Raw genomic sequence first — 20,900 nt, forward strand, 5'->3', positions numbered from 1 at the left:
AAATAAAGTATAAAAATTGTATTTCCAGACTTTTTAATCCATGCTTCATTGTTAAAGATAATACATATCTGAATTTTTAAAATAATTCGCTTTGGTCAGTCAGCTTTTTCAGGTGAGTTTAACTAAAAGGGGGGTTCTTAACCAAATATTTATTGGGGTATTAGTATATATTTTTGACTGTTTCTGTAAATACAAGTTGAGAAAATCTGCAATAATACTGTCCACTCATTTTCCTTCTGTAAATTTGCAGAAGTTATTTGTTAAAATTGAATCCAACCAACAATTCAGATGAATCTTTCTGTTGTGATGCCACACATAAAGCTTTCATTCCCACGATGGTTAAAGTCAAACCTCCCATTGGAGCTGCAAGACACAAAATAAAGATTTCCACACAGCTGCAAGATGCTTCAGATCTTTGATGCTTCCGGTAAGCAGGAAGGCTTGGAGCAGCTGATGTTGAGAGCTTGAGGTCAAACTTTCTAATAGTTTCATGTGTGCTGTGACCTTCTGCACCTTGCAGATGACTTCTTAGTGTCTTATGAAGCAACAGACTGTCAGAGTAATCTGTCCGTCCCTCTGTCTCAGCGCACGGCTCCTTATCAGCTGTGCCTCCAATAGAAAATCTCCCAAGAAAAAGGGCCGAGGTCCAGAGGGCAAAGTCTGAGGGGAAATTAGAAAGATAAACACAGATCTCTGAGCTGCTTAGGAAATTCCTGTATTTCATACATTGTTTTGTCCTGTTTTAAACTTTTGTTCACAATCAAACTATGTGATGATTAAAAATTACCAATTCTTCAAAGAATTAGCCAACGAATTGGTTGCTTTTGTTTCCCGTTGATTAAAACAGAAGAAATCTTCCTGTGTTTGAGTCAAACTGTGAAGCTTACAGCTAATATCAGGCGATAATGGGTTTGTCTTCTGTATGAGTCAATGCCCTGCTCTTCCTGTCTCTGTCAAGCAGGTGAGCTCCCCCATCATTGGCCGGCTCCGTATACAGGCAGGCTGATTAGACAATCATTAGATCCAATAAAACATGATGGTTAACACTCGGGTTAACGTTTGACCAGAGGGATGAAGCTGTTCAGATTGCTCTGAGGTTTGACTCATTTGGTCGCCGCTGTAAGGTAAGTCACTTCTCTCTCCTCTGTCCTCGCTCTCTGTGTCAGTGTTCGGCCTGCTGAAGCTGAACTTCTTTAGGATGTAAATAGAAGAAAACAGAGCTGCTTGATTTGACTTTGATAGATTATTTGGTACATTTGTCAAGTGTTTTCAGATTATTGCCAGATTACTGTGATCTTGACTTGACTTTGGCGAGGCCGAGAACAAGGCGTTGGCATATATGAACTCCTGCTGATTTGCTTTCGAGTTTGCTTCTTACATGTGCAACTGCATGCATAAAAATGTTGTATTTATCATAGTAAATGGTGAATTTTGTGCTGACAGAGACTGTTTAATCGTTGTGCTGAAGATTTAAGAGATAATCTGAAATCCTTGTTTTGTGCTGCCATTATAAGTTTCAGTTTCAGAGTGTTAAATCTTCACAACAAATCACTTCCTTATTTGACTTTTATGAAACTGACCCATATATATATATATATATATATACGTAGGTAGATAGGGTGTAACCAGCGAGGTGAAATGGAACCAATAAACAGACTGATTATTTTTATTAAATCTGATGTTGAGTAGCAGAAACATGTTCAAAAACAAGGATTTTTTATTTTATTTAGGAGTCTCAGGTGATTGTGCTGATACTAAGTGTGTTGGGAAATGAAAAGGTCATCAGCCAAGAGTCAATGTCACCTTCACTAAATGGGTCGACTTCACTCGACTCCTTCACCTGCAAGTCCCAGACCAGGGGCTTTACCATCATATTCATATAAAAAAAAAATCATTCTAGTAATTACATTTTTATTTTGTTCAGGTTTCTTATTGGCTGTGTTTCTGTAGTCATATATATTTCTATTTGCATTTATTCAAACAGAAATCTACCACAATAAGTGATCTTAACTGAGCTTTTATGCTGTAAATCTGCCAAAGTTTTACAGAAGACAAAACAACCCAGTATTTCAAACTGGGTTGTTTTTAATAGAATGAATCCCACATGGATCATTCCTCATCACACTGGTCCAAACATATCCAAATTTAAACGTTATTTTAGCCATTGCAGCAGTATTAAAATAGGACTTCCGACTCTGTAGGGATTTTTAAACAGCCTGTCACAGTTCAACCCTGCAGGATCTGATTTACAGGACAGAAAACCAGCTGGCTTTCAGTTTCTCCTGCAGGGCAGGTCGCTGATTCACCAGGAAGGTGGAGTCTCTGTGAACTTAAAGGTCCCATTCAGCTCAAAGTGTGCACATGTGCAGACTCAAGGACAAATTTCCTTTTGGTGTAGCCGATGTCTTTGTGAATCAGTGACTCATTGTGCTCAAGATAGAAGATAAAATGTGTTTCTTCAAAGTCTTAAATAACCTTAAATGCTTAAATATGGCCAGACATATCAGTAATATGATACATTTTGTTGTTAATTCACTGCTTCTTCTGTCAACACTTTTAAATATAAATGCATAGAATGATGTTTATTCACTCAGTAACTTGTGAATGAGGTAAAGAACAAAACTGCAAGACCCATGATGCAGCACAACAAACATCATGTTTACACCTAAGAATATTAATTTAGTTTTTCTAAATTTAAATCAAAGTGCTCTTGATAAAAGCCCAGATTATCTCCTGTATCATGGAAACCCTTTATTCGAACAGATTTGACTCTTAAATTTGGATTTCAACAGTTAATCAGGCCTAAATGAACTGTTAGTAACTGTAATGAAGTTTCCTGTAAACATGTAAAAGATGCAGAACTTTGGCAACCTTGGTGTAAAATCCCCAGAGCTGAAAACAGCAACTTCAGTTGTACTAAAGTCATGTGTAACTTGTTTCTGAGCTTAAATAAGTGATTTAATCTCAGTCATTTACACAAATTAAAGTATTTTTAAACAACAAACATGCAGAAACCTGGTAAAGCACTGAGGTACAAGAGATTAGATGCTTTTGGTTGTTTGAAATCCGTTCTGACTTTGTCACTTTTGTTTTTCTTGCTCCTTTCTCCCACCTCGCCTCCTCTTCCTCCTCCTCCGCAGCCTGTGGTAATGACACCCATGGTGCATCTGTTGTTGCTCCCATTCCTGCTCAGCATTGTGAGTACATAGCACCGCCAACTGCTGCCTCTGCCGGCCTTTGATACATATTCATCTCAACCATGAAGCTGTTAACGTGTCTGCGAGCCACTCGATGTGTGTAAATGCTTACATCTGGAGCGTCAGAGGAGCGTTTTAATGTACTGTGGCTATTCTCTGTGAGACGATACACCTTTAAAGGAAACTTTAATCTGCAGTTTGTCTTCAGACTCTGCTCATCTGCGCTCAACAGGAATGTAGAAATATATCCGCTGTCAAGCATTTTTGGCTCAATAAATAACTGCCCTCAATGTTTGACCAGATTAATGTCGACTCTGTGTGACTTTTAGTTGTACTTTCAGCTCTGCTGTACTTGAGAATGATTGACCCGTCTCTTCATGCTTCGACAGGCTGCAGGGATGGACCTGGAGGAGCTGAAGGGCCCGTTTGTGGACATTTCATTAGATGTGAACGAGGCAACGGCAGTGCCCCATCCGGTCCATCAGGTAATATACACAACGAAGAAGATCTGGGAAGTTTGGATCGTCCAAAACGTCTTCGTAGGAAACCAGAGTTATATAAACTTGAAAAAAAGACAAAATACCAAATACTGAAACTGAGAGTTTCTGTTGTTTATTGTAATTATTATTCACAAAAGTCTCAAATTGCTTTTCTTTTTAAGTAGTTAGGACATGTAAAGATGTGGTTAATTGATAAACAGGTCAGCATTGTGATTGGTTATGAAAAGCGAATAGAAAAAAAAACAAATACTTAAAGAACAACGTTTGTAAAACGTTGAACAAAACCGTTTTGTTTTTTGCCAATAACAATGCATTTTAAATGTATTCACACCCCTTGAGCTTTTTCACATTTTACTCACATTACAGCAACAAGCTTTGATGTATTTCAGTGGAACGTTGTGTGACAGACCAACAGAAATAGTGGCAAATAATTTTGAAATGGAAGAAAAACAATCCATGTTTTTTATTTTATTTAGACAAACAAGATCTGCAAATCGTGATGTGCATTTGTATTAAGACTTCTTTACTCTGCAAACGGCCAAATCCAGCGAAACAAAATCCTGTCTTAAGTAATTTCTCTGACTGTGTGGAATAAGATCTCTCTATAAACCCATCTGGTCTGTGAAGTTCCCAGAGAATATTAATGAACAAACAGCATCATGAAGACCAAGGAATACTGCAGACAAGTCAGGGAGAAAGTTATGGAGGAGTCTGATGTAAGATGATACAAGGATTGAATCCTGTTCAGGAAAACGTTAAGATATTTTCAGTTTGTTTTTTCAACATGAAGAGAAGCCAGAGTACCAAGCGTCCTTGAGTTACTCTGGTGAATTAACTCTATTTTGGTTGTTTTTGCAGTTGAGGGCCAACTTAGCATTGAGTCATACCCTTTCTTTTTTTTTTTTTTTTTTTACCAATCACCATGTTTGTACTTTTTATTTCCTCTATATTTAGTCCTTCCCCAATTTATCTCCAACCACTTTCAGCTTGTAAACATGCTGCATTCAAAGCACCTCGTCAGTGGAAGCTCTTTAGCTTGAGCTTTTTTTGCTTTTTTTCCCCTTAAACCAATTTCTTAGAAGTGATGTGAGAAACGTAGAAAGTGAAAGCAAACATATTTTCCTGATTTTTAATGTATTCCATGTTAGAAATAGATTTTCAGATGTACAAAGTGTAATTTTTTGCTCTATTATGGATTTTACAGTGAAAACATTTAATTGCACCCATGGTAAAAATGTTTTAGACGACTAACATGGAGCTTTAGGGATTTGTTTTTACATTATTTACCGTCTCTGTTTGTCGTGACAAGATAAACTTTGATCATTGTCAAAATAGCTATTTTTATTCTCATTTTCCGGCTCGTAAAATTCAGCACATATTTACCTTAACTTTCTGTTATATTTACACATCTTTTCCATTTTTTAAGTGCTCCTGAGAGAAATGGGCCTCTGCTTTGACACATATTTATACCCCAGAAAAAGAAAGCAGAAAGTTGTGTATTAGTAAGGAAAGGTTTTCCTATAACCTCTGATCTTATTTAAACTCCTGTAACATGGGATTTTTTTTTGTTCCACTAAATAAATGTAATCAAATTAAAGGTCAGGTTTAAAAAGATTTTTGCAATCTCATTATGCCGCTCCAATAAAAAGTTTTGCACAGCTTTTTTAGTGGTGAATAAAATGTGACAGGGAGCAAAGAGAACTGTAAACCTCTAAAATCACATGTTAATAGCACAAATCCAACACAGAAAGTTATAAGGCCTTAACTGGGAGAAGAATTACGTAAGTCATAATTTACGTTTTCTCGTAACCTATTGAATAAGCTGAAAAAGTCACTCTGTGTAGCCTCTGTAGTACGTTTTATACATTTAAGAACAAAGAGAGACATATATCTTTGTATTAAGTCTAATCTTTGTTCTCCTGTCTTTCCCATTTTCCACTGTATAGTTTCAGGTCCCTGCAGGTGTTACTAGTTTCAAGATGAGCGGAGAAGGCTTGGACATCTTTAAAATGTCCAACGACGGCTGGCTTTACCTGGAGAAACCTCTCGACTGGTCTGAGGGCACCCACTACATGTTCACCGTAATAAGCTCTGTCTTTTATTCATGCTCCAAAAACTCATGATTTGTGGTGGAAATGCAGCTCCTGTTCATGAGCAGCATTGTGTGCGTTTACATCCAGGTGGAGGCAATGGGAGATGAGGATGTAGTGGCTGGCCCAGTAACTGTGACCATAAAGGTTTTAGACGTAAACAACAACGCTCCACGGTTCAATCAGGAGGTCTACACAGCTGTGTTTCGGGAGAGGAGAAAACCGGGTGAGCTTCATGTGACTCTTCATCAGAGGATATCTAGTTTCTTCTGCTGTTGAAGAGCTGTTATTTTTATGCATATTTCAGACACTTAATAATTTTCAAAATATACCAACAAAGTATTTTTGTACAGGTTTTTGTTTTACTTCAGTAGATTGATCAGCTCGCCTAAATAAAGCCTATTGTAATCCATAAATATCTAATATGATACAAATTCTAAATATAAGAAAATGTGTTTTAACATTGATTTTCTTCTTTACAGTCTTTAATAAGGTCCAGATTTGTTGAGATAAGGGTTAATAATTATCCTGTCCATAAATTTGCTCACTTTAGCTGTGAATCTCTCTATTATTTTTACCTATTTTGTTTTATTTTGAAATTATGAAGCCAGTTAGGAGTCAAACATACCAGTTATTTATTTATTTAAGAATTTATGACCATTTTTGTAGGCCCACCTTTGATCCAGGCCCTGTTTTAAATTACTCTTGTCAACCTTTCTCTGTAATATAAGCATAACTCCGGTTCTGTTTGTCTCTTCAGATGTCCCCTTCGTCCAAGTGTCTGCAACCGACCAGGACGACCCCACAACTCCAAACGCTCGTCTGCGCTACAGCCTGCACAGCCAGGTCCCCAACAACAACAACATCTTCCTGTTCCAGATCGACCCCGAAACCGGAGAGATCTCCACCAGTAAAGAGGGTAAAATAAAAGTCATCCTCACACATGAGCACAGACCTTAGGCCCGGCAAAGCTGAGCAAGGTTCACCATCTGTGGGAGAATCTGTAATCTGTCCTCTCTCCCTGTAATCCATCAGAATAGCAGCAGTGTAAATCCAGATTACACAGATCATCCTGTCCACCCAAGATTAATGCTGATTGGAGGCAGATTTCCTGAATCTGTCGCATGATGTTGACTCTTACTAATTTAAATTTGCCAGAAACTGTACAGATTTAAATTTGTGCGTCTCAATTTAAATATTGATAATCGATATTTAATCAGTGTCTCTTTCAACAGGAGAAGAAATGCTGAAGGCCAAACCAGGAATCCAGTTTTCCAGGGAAGAAGAGAGGAGCATCGATTCACTGGAACGAAAGTTTGACGACTACTGTCCAGGACAGAAGATCCCATATGAACAAAATCCATTCTTCAGCTGCGTAGCGACACAAGGTTTGTTCCCTGAAATCACAGATGCTCTCACCATTTTGGGCCTAAAGATTATCAGCTAACACCTGTTACTTTGATACACTTTGATTCAAGTTTACCAAAATGTGGATAATTGGGTGTTAATCTGAGCTCAGTCAGGGAGACAAGTTAATATCACCAAATTAAATGTTTTGAGGGGTTTTTTGCACCCTTGAACACTTTTAGTGGAAGATAAAGCGTTTCTAATCTTAGTTTTCTTCTTGCTGGTTAGAGATGAAGAGGCGTAACTTGGACCCTCTGGAGGACCCCGACTACGTCCTGTTAGTCCGTGTTCAGGATCTGGACGGAGCCACAGAGACGGGTCTGAGTTCAATTGCCAAAGTTTACATTATTGTGCAGCCCAACCTGTGGGTCAACCCTGGACCATTAAGTATTGAGGAGAACTTAAAAGGAGATTATCCTCGTGTTATTGCTAAGGTCAGCTGGAACAGAACACATGAATATAAAACAATCTCACTAATTCTACTCTATAGGCAGATCCTGACTCTCATCCTCTGCTTTGTTTCTGCATCCAGGTCCAGTCTAATGACCCTGATGCGGGCTACTCGTTAGTGCAGAAGGAGCGAGAACTCAGGTTCCCTTTCCAGATTAAAGAAAATGGAGAAATACTTCTGACAGAGGCACTGGACAGAGAGCAGAAAGACATGGTAGAAAACAGAGCCGTGACAACACTCCTTAACAACGTGGATTAGAAAAGCTCTGACATTCCTCACTCTGCTCTTGTTTCAGTACATTTTAGTTGTATTTGCAAAAGACTCCAATGACATTGAGGTGGACCCACCCATGGAGATTCAAGTTCTGGTGAAGGACGTGAATGACAATGAGCCTGTGTGTAAAGAAGAGGAAACTGAAATGGAGATCCAGGAGAATGAGCCAATAGGTAAGTTGTGATTATTACATAACACTTCCACAAAACACCAAAAATGGGGCAGCTGCAGCAAATTTTTTTCATCTCGCTATTGCTGCAGCCAGGTTTTTGTCATGACAAACTAAAACTAAAATAACATACACCCATGTGTATGCATTAGTACATACTCAAGGATGATTGACAGCGCTAAGACCCTCCTTCTGTGATGGAGAGGTGTTTATGCAGATGACAGCAGGTTCATCTGACAGAGGAGCTGGACAGAGAGCAGAAAGACTCTGATTTCTGTCTGAAATCAGATCAGATGAGCTTGATTTTTTTCCCACAGATTGTCTGTTTAAAGGCATAGTGATATGTAAAAACCTTTATTTTTTTTACATATAAAAGTTACATAAAGCAGCTTTAATTGGTCAGTATATCTATTTAGGAGCACCTTCGGGGCCCTTTTAAGACCGAGTTTCTGAATTACGTACTCTGATTGTTTTTATCTTTTGTTTCAGGCAGCGAAGTGGGAAGGCTTGTGGCCCACGACAACGACCAACCAGAAACTATAAATTCTTTACTAACTTACACCATCATCTCTCAAGATCCATCCAGCTCACCTAACAGCTTCTCTATTGACCAAACCAATGGAAGAATCCAGGCGTTGCGCTTGCTTCAGCGTAGAGAACAGAATATTTACAACTTAGACGTCAAAGTCAGCGACTCAGGTAATGCTCAGCCCTTTTACAAACACATCTTAAGGTAAACTTTAGGAGAGTTTTATTTTTTAATGAATTCCTGCACTCAGAATTGAGCACCATCTGCAAGGTGATCATCAAGGTTATCGGCGTGAACAACGAGGAGCCCGTGTTTGAGAAGAACTATGTGAGTGCGGCGATCATTGTTTCGTTTTGGTGGAGTTGTTTGGATGATGTTCTCACTGAGTGTGTTTTCTGTGTGAAGTACGGAAACCACAGTCTGGCGGAGGACGCTGAGGTGGGCACCACGGTGCTGACCATCAAAGCCACAGACACAGACGAGCCCGACACTGGCAGCTCCTACATCATGTTCGACATCTCCAACGGAAACGACGGAGACGTCTTCACTGTGGAAACTGACGGCAAAGGAGTCGGCTATGTCGTCATTGCAAAGGTGAAATATCTACACACGTCTGTGCACTTACAATACATTTTTGTACTGGTTTCTTTTCCCTATCTGTAGTATTTTTTGTTTAACAGTAATTAAAGGGGTAAGTCATTGTTTCCTTCTAGGAAGATGTGATCATAGCTGATTGGATTTCTAATGGATTTAGGTCTGAGGAACAAGATGATGGTTGTTTTTGTGTCTGGTGAACTTTTTATGTTTATGGTTCATTAGGAATCTTAAAGCAATCCTCTCCAGCAAGGTCAGCAGAACTTTGAGGGGATAAAGAGGTTCGAAGCCTCATGGATTCTCCATTCTACCTTACAATGTGCATTTGTTTCATGGTAAACCCAGTGTGAACTGTTTGCTGCTAAAAAGCTCGATCTTAGTTTTATCTGACCAAAACATTTGATCCCAGTAGAGTATAGCAAAATGCATGTTTACGTTTGTGATGGTAGGACAGAAAAAGTTTTGTTTTCTGGCATTGCTTCCTAAAAATATGTTGTTAAGGAGACTTTGGGGCGCTATGGTAAGGTAAGGTAAAGATTATTTTATTTATAAAGTACAAAACAGAAGGAAAGCAACAGAAAAACAAAACAACAACAAAAGTACTTCACAATTATAACCTAGCAGGAGTTTCTATAAGGAATAAGGATAAGTAATCCACAATTTATAAGCTGTGGATTATAATTTTAAACAATTTATATACTAGTAGGAGTTTGTATAGATCTACTTTCAGGATTACATTATGTTAATGCTATAAAAGTACAATTTCCAAAAGAAAACAATAGTTTTTACCATGAGTGCCTCAAAATGCAGATGGTACTGTGTCGGCTAATATAACCCTAAAATCCCTGCTTTTAAATTAAATATAATACATTTATTATATTTGATGGTTACTCCCTTAATATATATTTTTTGCCACATCTCTGATGGAAATCTTTAAAAAAAAAAGCCTAAACTTGAAGATTTGCTGTAAATAATATTTAAGTAGTTGAAAACTTATTAACGCTGTTTTTTAATGTAAAAGGTAGAACGTCTGCATTTAAAAGTTAACATACCAATGACTTATTGTGAATAAAAAAAAAACAATGTCCACCTGTTTGATCCAGTCTCTCTAAGCAGTTTGTTTTCTGCCTCCACAGCCTCTGGACTTCGAGTCCCGTTCCACCTTTGACCTCCAGATCGATGCTCGTAACACAGAGCCGCTGAGGAAAGGTGTGGAGTACACCAGCAAATCCACCGCCACCCTGACCGTGACCGTCAATGATGTGGATGAGGCCCCAGAGTTCATGATGAACTTCATGGATGTCGTCGTACCAGAAAACTTCACAAAGGGATCAGTGCTGTTGAAAATAAACGCAAAAGACCCAGAAGGGAAAGAGATCAGGTAAAGAGAGCTCAGCTGTTTCTCTCAAATCTGCTTTAGACGTTATAATGTTTCATTTTCGGCAGTGTATCAAAGAGGAAATGAACAATCAAAGAGGAACACAAGATGCAGGATGGAAAGGCTGCTTTAATCTTGAGATGCTTTTGTAGTTTGTTTTTACCCTAAATTGTGTCTAAAGAGGCAATCTCACAAATACGCATCACTCCTTGTTTTATTTTCTAACTAAATTCTGAAATTTTCTTCCCCTCAAGTCTAATACATTTAGCCGAAGTTGCTAAATCTACCCACTGTTTTCTGAGTACATTAAGCTTAGGACAGCAGACAACAGAAACATATCACTGAAATCTATCACTAGAGCTTGAATGTCGGCTTGTTGATTTGTTGAAGAAAACTACAGATTATTTTTGTGCACCACTGCTGCACAGGTCACAAGTTCAGAGTGAGTGTTTATCACAGTTGAGCTGTGGTTTCAAGCCGTTGCTGATGGTTGTGTGTTTGTATGCAGCTTTAAGCTGGACGGCGATGATAAGGGCTGGCTGGAGATCAATCCTGCCACTGGAGAGATCAAGACCAAAACCAAGATGGACAGAGAGACACTGGAGACCTTTGTTGTCACCGTCACGGCCTTCGAGAAGAGTGAGTGGAGGCAAAATAGCAACAAATTACTGCGAAACCTAGATCTGAGGACTGGTAGGGAATTTAATTTAGTCGTTTTCCAAGTCTGGATGATCATGAGAGAACCTAAACATAGCATGGAAATATGCTTAGGTGCCACATTATATCCTTAACACAAAATAAAATGAATGATCTCTGAAACTAAAGTGTCTTTACTGTGATTTATAGTTGAATCACTCATCCAGCACTTTCAGAAACTCTTTCAGAAATAATTTTTTTTTTTGCCATTTTACTGCTTTTTCAATCTCTTGGGTTTTAAACGTCTGTGGTTCTTATTCTGAAGCCAGACAAAGTACTGAATAAAAAAATGGTACAAACGTACAAACTTAAAAAAAATACTGTTTAAAGTAGATGAATCCAGTCCAGATTTGACAAGTCTAAATGTTAAAGATTTTGATATAGATGTGCAATCCTCCATTTCTGGACTCAATTGAATATTTAAGGCCTAAACACTGTCTTAAAAGTATGAGCCGTAAAGATTAAGTCTGCCCTGCATTAAGTAAACATGGATCAAGCATTTGTTTGTCTTCATGTCCATGTTAGTGTTGTCCCTGATTTGCCTCCACAGACAATCCTGCTCAGTCCTCTGAGCACGCCGTCCACGTCCGGCTGCTGGATGTCAACGACAACGTTCCCAAACTAACAAAGAACGATGACTTCATCTGCATGCAGAACATCAAACCCCTCATCATCGAGGCTAACGACGGTGATGCAGACCCCTTCTCTGGTCCTTTTGATTTCGTCTTGACAAAGAAATCCCCCAACTGGAAGTTGACGAAACGTGATGGTACGCTTGTTTAATAAAAACAAAAGGATGATCCAGAGACGTGGTTTTCTTGACTCAGATCTTGCTGACCTGGTTCTGTGCAGATTCCTCCGCTCAGCTGCAGTTGACCAAAAAACCCCTGAAGGAGGGAACGTACTCTCTTCAGATCACCGTTAAAGACAGAGCAGGGATGGGCATCCCAAACACGTTTGAGGGTAACTTATTTGTTTAAATTGTCTACAAACTAAACCTCATTTTTCTCCTTTTCTTTTTTGGAGAGCTCTTTTTCTGTTGAGTTCTTGTACCTGATGAATAATGACGGCAAATTGCGGCATGTTGCCTAAAAGTGAAGAACGTGGACACATAAAGGACAGAAGGACTTCAATTCAGGCAAAAATGATGCTTCACTCCATGTCTCCTCTCTGCTTTCCAGTGAAAATATGCAACTGTACAACCTTCGGCTACTGCTACACCCCACCACACGGAAAGAGCTTCAAACCTCCGATGGGAGTCACCATCGGGATCTTAGTCGGCGTTCTGGGATTTTGTGGTAAGTGAGACATAAAGTTGAAAGCAGAGGTTTAGACATACTACAAAAAGAAAAAGCTTTTTTCTCTCTCTGCATGATATTAAATCAGACTAAACTTTATTAAAGGGGCAGCATTCTGTAAAGGCGACTTTTTTCATTTTTCTTTGATTCGCTTTACATCCTGCTATATTGTTATTCCCACATCAAAAACATACCTGGAGTGCTATCTTGATTTTTTTCGTGCATGTTTGAGAAATACTTTAATCTCCATGGCAACCATTCATCTGTGCAAAACGCCTGGGTGGACCTAGAGCTACCTTATCCTCAAAGTTGCAGTATCCAAGCTTTCACTTCACAGAGCAGCCCTCCCCTACAACTCCCCCACTCAGCTCCTTCAGACTAGCTAGCAGCAATTAGCAAACACCTGGTGGAATTGCTGAGCTCATTAAATGAGCTACTTCACAGTGAAAATTGTTTGTTAAAGGTTTAATAGAGGAGTGATGTTGTGATGATTTACTGAAGGTAGAGTTTCAGAAAGAGCAAGAGTTTCTTAAAGAGACAGAAGCCCATTTTCAAGTCATTAAATATCAAAGTCAAATTTCTTTTAAGTGATATTTGATATATGAAGCTCTGGAAAACATTAAGAGACTCCACTGCACTGAACCGCATTGAAAACCTCCTGATTATTCCACCAAATATTGATTTCTGATCTCTTCCTCAGTTGAAACATCAGTATTGTTGTTTCTAAATGAATATGAACGTGTTTTCTTTGCATTATTTGAGGTATGAAAGCTCTGCATCTTTTTCATTATTTTGACCATTTCTCATTTTCTGCTAATAAATAAATTTTTACTTGGAATTTCGGAGACATGTTTTCAGTATTTCATTGAATAAAAGAACAATGTAACATGATCAGAGAAGCTGGTCATTTTAAGTGGTCTCTTATTTGTTTCCAGAGCTGTATGTTGCATTTTTATAACAATTGAAGGCAACATAGTTACTTGACTGTGCAGTAAAATGGCACCATGTGACTGAAAAACACTTAACACTGCCCCTTTAAAATAGTATTTTTTATTTCCTTTAGTGTTTGGTGAAATTCTTTTGAAATTCCACCAAATTTCAAAGAAAATTGGTGGAAAGAATCCATGATTCAGTTTTTGACATTTTGGGTTACCCGTCCACAAGCTTCTGATAATAGTTACATTTTGTCCCATTCCTCCTGACTGAAGCGCTGAAACTGAGTCAGGTTTGAAAAAAAACTTTTTTGCGTCTAAATTTTTCTGCTTCAACTGAATACATGTTTACTCTCGTTGCAGCTGTCATCTTCATCATAGTGGTAAAGCGCTCAAGTAGAAACAACAACAACAATCAACCAGAGGACGGGGAGCGGAAACCCATGATGTAGAGACAAGAGTATATGTTTTATTTATATACAGAAAGTATCACAAATTATCTTAGAGGAGTTTTGCAAGCCGTACAACAGACACACAACCTGTTTTCTCTTCCCTAACCTGCCTGAAAACTGTAAGCATGCATCTTGTTTTTGTCTTCCTGTGAGACGGTTTAGTCTTTATTGTTTGGGTGTTTCACTAAGTGAGATGTGATTTAACATCCAGTTCATCCATATTTATTTTCGATAAGCATCCTTGCTGGTAAGTAAACTAAGAGAATTACATATAGAAATGTAAGAAAATCCCTTTATTCACTTTCAAGTTTTCTGATTTATTTTAGTTTATTTTCATGCAAACGTTTTATGAGTGGAGTCTGATTATTAGGTGCAGTGCAGACTAAAGTCACTCTGGCCAGCTGAGCGTTCTCACAGCTTGTTGACTGAATGTATTAAAATGGCTTTCTCAGAGCGCCTCATTAGCAGTTTCATCGTTTCAAATGATTTAATATGGTTTTTTTTTCCTCCCAGGCCCAGCGTCTGCTGGTGTTAAGTAACATGCAAATGAACAGTTATTGGATTGTTTTTGTAAAGTGCAGCTTCCCAATAAACAGAAACCTGGGATCTACTTTGGTTTTCACTGGATTTTTTCCGTTTCTGCTGCTCAGCGTCAGGAAAGACGCGTGTTGCTGCAGGTGATGGGGTGACATAACAAACTTCCACTCTTCACCTTCATTTACACGTCTCCTCTGTGATTTCTTCGTCGTAGATTTTACTCTGCGTTTACAGTCGGTGTTGTTGCATCCCCTCCTCCTTCTGCTTGCCAGTCTGTCGCTAAGCATTCGAGGCCGCGGCGCAGCCTCGCAGAGTGATGCTCTGAGTCATCTCTTTGACAGTGGGAGACGGGCCACAGATTGTCAGCTGTGCTGAAAGGAAGATGGCATGATTGTGGTCTTTTACGCAGCACAAAGAGGCCCCCGACACACATGCAAGTGAGGGTTGAGACGGGGGCCCACATGTGCTTCCACGAACAGGCGCCCACTCCCAGCCATGTGTCACGTGTGAGTCGGTGAGCTGCCTGCTGTGGGATCCAGAAGCCAAAGGACGGAGCCACGACCCGCTGTTTATGTCTGCAGTCCATCTGTATCTGTATCTGAGCAACACTTCTCCACAACAGAGGTGCGTGGAGAAGTTGAAAGGTTGAGGATCAGCAGCGTGGAAGTGGATGAAAGACAGAGTAAACGACGTGATGGATGAACCGCCTCTTCCTATCAGATCTCACCCACACTCTCACAGACGTGCAGCCATATTGTCCTTCAGCCGTTTAGTCACCACCAGAGAGGACATTTGTCCAAATATAGAAACTCTGTTGATCTTAGATTTTAGAACTGATTTTTCATTTCATAGCTGCTTAGATTACGGCTTAATAGGACTGCGTTGCAGGTTAAAAGTTGCAATTTTGTCAACAGTAAGCTTGCAATAAAGCAAACAATCCAGCAACAGTGAACAGTCATGCAGTTATATACTGTAATACCTGCAGCTAAGTTAATTTATTTGTACTTCATCAATAATATTTATGCCAATTATTCTATCTCACCAAGTATTACCCAGATTACATTTTGTCACCTCTGAAAAGCTGAGATCTGCATAACTGCAATATAAAACTATACAGGAACAAGTCTTTCACACAAATCTCAACTAACTACTGTCAATGGGCTTTTTGTCGTTTGTTATCCTTAGGTAGATCTAACAACTAAAACGAAAGAATAAAATATTGCAAGATTTAACAGAGGGAGGAGTTCCATTCTGGTGCTCTGAATCTGTTTAACCTATTAATGAATAGTTTGGGATATTTTAGGAAGAAAATTAAAAGAGCAATCCTGAAAAAGAAAAAGAACTAATAAAATAGGATAAGTAAGAAATTAGCCGTTATATATATATATATATATATATATATATATATATATATAACATCAACAGGACTCTGAGAGCCTTCATTGCAAACTCGATGAAGCTGTGGAAAACCACCCTTGAAGCCAACTGCAAACCACTTGCACAAGTGTCCATCAAATGTGGCATATACCAAGGAGATGCTCTGTCCCCGCTACTGTTCTGCATAGGCCTGAACCCCCTCAGCCAAATTATCAACAAGACTGGCTACGGATACCGACTCAAAAATTGAGCCAACATCAGTCACCTTCTCTACATGGATGACATCAAGCTGTATGCCAAGAGTGAGCGAGACATCGACTCACTAATCCACACCACCAGGATCTACAGCACGGACATTGGGATGTCATTCGGACTAGAGAAGTGTGGTCGGCTGATCACAAAGAGGGGGAAGGTCATCCGCACAGAAGGGGTCTCACTCCCAGAAGGAACAATAGCAGACATAGAGGACAGTTACAAGTACCTAGGTATACCACAAGCAAATGGCAACCTGGATGAGATCACAAGGAAAGGAGCCACAGCTAAATACCTCCAACGAATAAGGCAAGTCCTGAGAAGCCAGCTCAATGGCAAGAACAAAATCCGTGCGATAAACAGCTATGCCCTGCCAGTAATCAGATACCCTGCTGGAATAATTAGCTGGCCAAAGGAGGAGATAAAAGCCACGAATATTAAGACTAGAAAACTACTAACAATGCATGGAGGGTTCCATCCCAAATCCAGCACCCTGAGACTGTACACGAGCCGCAAGGAAGGAGGCAGAGGACTAGTGAGTGTGAGAACCACAGTCCAGGACGAAACAACTAAGATCCATAAATACATCAGGGACAAAGCCTCAACAGACAATGTGCTCAGTGAATATCTCAGACAACAGGGAACGGAGGTTGAGGTGCCAGAGATACCATCATGGGAGGACAAGCCCCTACATGGGATGTACCACCAGCAAATAACCCAAGTGGCTGATATCAGTAAATCCTACCAATGGCTGGAAAAAGCTGGACTCAAGGACAGCACAGAGGCCCTCATCCTGGCTGCCCAGGAACAGGCCCTAAACACCAGAGCAATAGAGGCCCAGATCTACCACACCAGACAAGACCCAAGGTGTAGGTTGTGCAAGGAGGCCCCTGAGACAGTCCAGCACATAACAGCAGGGTGCAAGATACTGGCAGGGAAAGCGTACATGGAACGACATAACCAAGTTGCAGGCATAGTGTACAGAAACATCTGTGCAGAATATGGACTGGAAACCCCGAGATCAAAGTGGGAAACACCCCCAAAGGTGGCGGAGAACGCCAGAGCTAAGATCCTGTGGGACTTCCAGATCCAGACAGACAAAATGGTAATGGCGAACCAACCAGACATTGTCGTAGTGGATAAACAACAGAGGAAAGCCGTTGTGGTAGACGTAGCAATACCAAGCGACTGCAACATCAGGAAAAAGGAGCACGAGAAACTAGAGAAATACCAGGGCCTCAGGGAGGAACTGGAGAGGGCCTGGAAGGTGAAGACCACAGTGGTGCCTGTGGTCATCGGGGCCCTCGGGGCAGTCACCCCCAAACTGGACCAATGGCTACAACAGATCCCAGGAACAACATCAGACATCTCAGTCCAGAAATGTGCAGTCCTGGCACAGCCAAGATACTGCGCAGAACCCTCAAGCTCCCAGGCCTCTGGTAGAGGACCCGAGCTCAGAGGATAAGAACCACTCGCGGTGGGTGAGAAGGGAATTTAAATATATATATATATATATATATATAGATATATATATATATATATACTGTATATACACTGCTCAAAAAATAAAGGGAACACTTAATCAGGTGTTTAACACTTAAAGTGTTCCCTTTATTTTTTGAGCAGTATATATATATATATATAGTAGTGAGCTCTATTAAGAGTTACTACATCGACATGTTAGTTACTATATAACTATTTCAATGACTTACTGTGTTATAACCTTAATTTAGCTCCATCGGTAAAGTCTATTTAACTAACTACATCTTAACAGGAATATTTTAGCCACGAATATAATAGTTTTATGTGAAAAAAGTCATTGGGAGTCATATTCGCTTTTCCGCTTCCTATTGGTCGACAGCGTATGTGGTTATGTAAACCACATACTGATTCAATATTTTCGTCTTTAGTGACTGGTTTAGTTTAATTTCCCGCAACATACCAATATTGAAGCGCCATAAAATAAATTTACCACCGTCTCTGTTTCTGACGCAGCTTAAAAATAATGTTAAAACTTGTGAACCGTGAGTCAAACGGAGGTCTGCCTGGAAGACACGGTTTCCTCCCCAGATTTATGGTATCGCTTCTCGGCCTTTTGGCTCAGGTCATGCGTAGTTTCTGTTCTTAACAGTTTAATATCTGATAGTCTCCGCTTCGGAGACCACATATTAAATTGATTTTAGGAACAAGGAGCAGTACGAAGGGCTTGCTCTGTACTCTCCACGCATCATCCTGGTATTGCAGTATGTCCAGGTATGGTGCACATTACTTACCTTGTAAAATGAAAACTAATGAAACTAATAAATGAAGTTTTGTTTATCTCCAGCTGTTTCCAATTACTTGTCAAAGCTGATAACTTTTTAAAGATATATGAACGGAACATGGAGAAAATATTCACCCCTACGTTGTCTTCTGATCATATATCTGTTCATTCTCAGCAGCAATAACTGGACAAATATGGCACCGCTTCTGAACAGGATCCTCTTATTTGCTCAGAGACATTCTGATGATCTCGACGATGTTTGGAAAAATATCCAGTAGACCGATAGGGACCAAAGTGGAACTTTGTTGTTTGCTGGAAGTTGCTTTGTCAGCTGCAACTGATGTAAAATAACACAGCATTTCAGAAAAGTAACTTTATACAGACAGTAAAACATTGTGATGGTTTGGGGCAACTTTGCTCCTTCGTAATCCAGACTATTTTGCCGTAACTTCTAGAATCTTTAGATCTATTTAACAGAAATTCACGTTCAGACTTTTTTGAGTCCGTTTTGCTTAAAAACGCCACCTGGTAGCTGAATTAACCCAATTCTGAGTGGTCCAAAGTTCCTCCACAAGAAAATAAAAGACACATTGCATCCAAGGTTGGGGCAACTAGTCTTTTGGTTTTTCACATAGAGCCAAATCATCACTTGAAAACGAGTTTTTGCTTCATGCATAAACATTAGTTTATCAATCGGAAATGCTTAAGTGCAGCAAACACTATATGTGTTCAATGTGGGAAAATGTATAAACCACAGAGTAATATGCCATTGTCTTGTTTTACTGATAGTTGTTAACATCACAATGTTAGCATAACAATCATTTCAGTTTTCTGACCTTTAGCTAATGTTTGTGTTTGATCTAGGGGTGGAGGTTTATCGCATTGTTTATTATTTATAGTGATAAATATCTTTTCACGATACGAATTTTGATTTAATAAATGGTTTTTATCGTCACTTTTATCGTCATCACAATAGTACCACAAATGATCCTGATAAAACTTTAAATTCATGTCGCCCACCCCTAAACTGACTCAAATAAAAGCTAGTGCATATGAGAGAATAAGATACTATAATTAAATACTAATTTGTTTCAAGTAAATGTTTGAGGTTCTTTTATGCTCTTCGTTCCATGCGTTTATAAAACTCAGACATGTCACTTTAAAGCTTTATTTCAACATTAATGTGGTATAAAACTTCAAGTCAATTCAATGGAAGTTGTGGCTCAGCCTGGTGATGAATTGGACAACTCTGATTTTAACTCTGCTCTTAGGTGAGTCATTTCATTACATGGGATGGTTTATTCTTTTTACTACAGAGCCTACATCTTATTTCTAAAGACGTAGAAGCTCGTAAACAAGAGCGTCACTCAGGACGTTTTTCCACAAAATATCCCCGCTGTAACGTCAGAGCTTCTGCAGAGCTAGGGGCTGAAAAATGACAATGTGGAGTTGTTTATTTCCAGTAATCCAAACTGAATGTCATCTAAGCACAGCAACTCTGTATTACGGATGTCAATGCAATGATGACTAACAATGGGAAGAATAGAAAACTTGTGTGACGTTTATGAGAGGCACCGAGTTATACTTAAAGCAATTGTTGGTTGCAAAATAGCAACATTTTGAGATTGACTCAAAATGTTATTGAGTCAATCTTATTTTAAATACATATTTTTGTCAACATGGAAGGAAGCAAGATAGTAAAAAGCTTCTAATATCAAACTAAGAGAAGTGAAAAAGGGCAAAACTATTGAAACAGTCTGAATTGTTAGATTTTTTATGTAATCTGTAAGATTATTTTAGGCATCTCAGACCATCAGCTTTATCACAAAGAATGAGAAGTGAATTACTGAGAAGGGATAAATGTCTCCAGTCAATAGTGTAAGTAACAAAGCATGGCACAGTCAAATATTTAGATTTTTATTTAGATGAATATTAAACACATCAGATCTGATTGGACTGTTACCGAAAAAATGTTCCTGTTACTATATTATTGTAATTTTTAAGATAAATTGGCAAGTTTTCCTTGCATAGTTTCTAACGATATTGTAGATAAAATAGTTGCTAATTTTCAGTTTTTTGATGTTTACAAAAAAGTTTTAAGGCTTACAGGATTAGGCCCTCCTTTATTTACAGATTATCAGAGCAGTTTTTCAATAATTTTTGTTCCCAAGTACCAAATACCGTGTGGTAAAATAGTACAAAATCTTTCACATTATACAAAAATCTGAACTGTTGCCCTTTATCCTGGCTCATAAGGTCACAAAATATTTAGAAACTGTTGCACTTTGTATGAAACTGAATAAATCTGAGTTTTATTTCTAAAAAATTGAGTTTTCTGCTGTTGTTTGGTGCTGCAGCGCCATCTTGTGGTAAAAATAAGACAACCTCTCTCTAAATAAGCCCAGAAAGTCATAGTTTATGAGCAGTAATCTCATAAACTATGTTTATCCTGAAATGCAATGACCTTCAGAGGTCTAGTTGGCTGGATGTCCTGCCGCGCACATG

The 20,900-nt window shown here is 39.0% G+C and overlaps 1 protein-coding gene and 1 non-coding gene across 2 annotated transcripts; both read left to right on the forward strand.

Moving 5' to 3' along the window:
• The first annotated feature begins 1,064 nt into the window (after positions 1–1,064).
• On the forward strand, positions 1,065–14,576 carry cdh17 (cadherin 17, LI cadherin (liver-intestine)). Its single transcript, XM_028008634.1, has 19 exons — positions 1,065–1,124; positions 3,141–3,197; positions 3,587–3,682; positions 5,644–5,778; positions 5,878–6,013; positions 6,548–6,706; positions 7,023–7,175; positions 7,423–7,628; positions 7,727–7,858; positions 7,941–8,091; positions 8,577–8,786; positions 8,867–8,943; positions 9,022–9,210; positions 10,347–10,591; positions 11,097–11,227; positions 11,835–12,053; positions 12,137–12,247; positions 12,466–12,582; positions 13,878–14,576. The coding sequence occupies exons 2-19, from the start codon at positions 3,150–3,152 to the stop codon at positions 13,964–13,966; spliced, it is 2,604 nt and encodes an 867-aa protein (XP_027864435.1). The 5' UTR covers positions 1,065–1,124; positions 3,141–3,149; the 3' UTR covers positions 13,967–14,576.
• Positions 14,577–18,211: 3,635 nt separating this feature from the next.
• On the forward strand, positions 18,212–18,401 carry LOC114142417 (U2 spliceosomal RNA). The gene has a single exon (XR_003595003.1). It is a non-coding gene; the product is annotated as a U2 spliceosomal RNA (small nuclear RNA).
• Positions 18,402–20,900: the final 2,499 nt, after the last annotated feature.

The sequence above is a fragment of the Xiphophorus couchianus genome, chromosome 3 (assembly GCF_001444195.1).
Source record: "Xiphophorus couchianus chromosome 3, X_couchianus-1.0, whole genome shotgun sequence".
Lineage (NCBI taxonomy): Eukaryota > Metazoa > Chordata > Actinopteri > Cyprinodontiformes > Poeciliidae > Xiphophorus > Xiphophorus couchianus.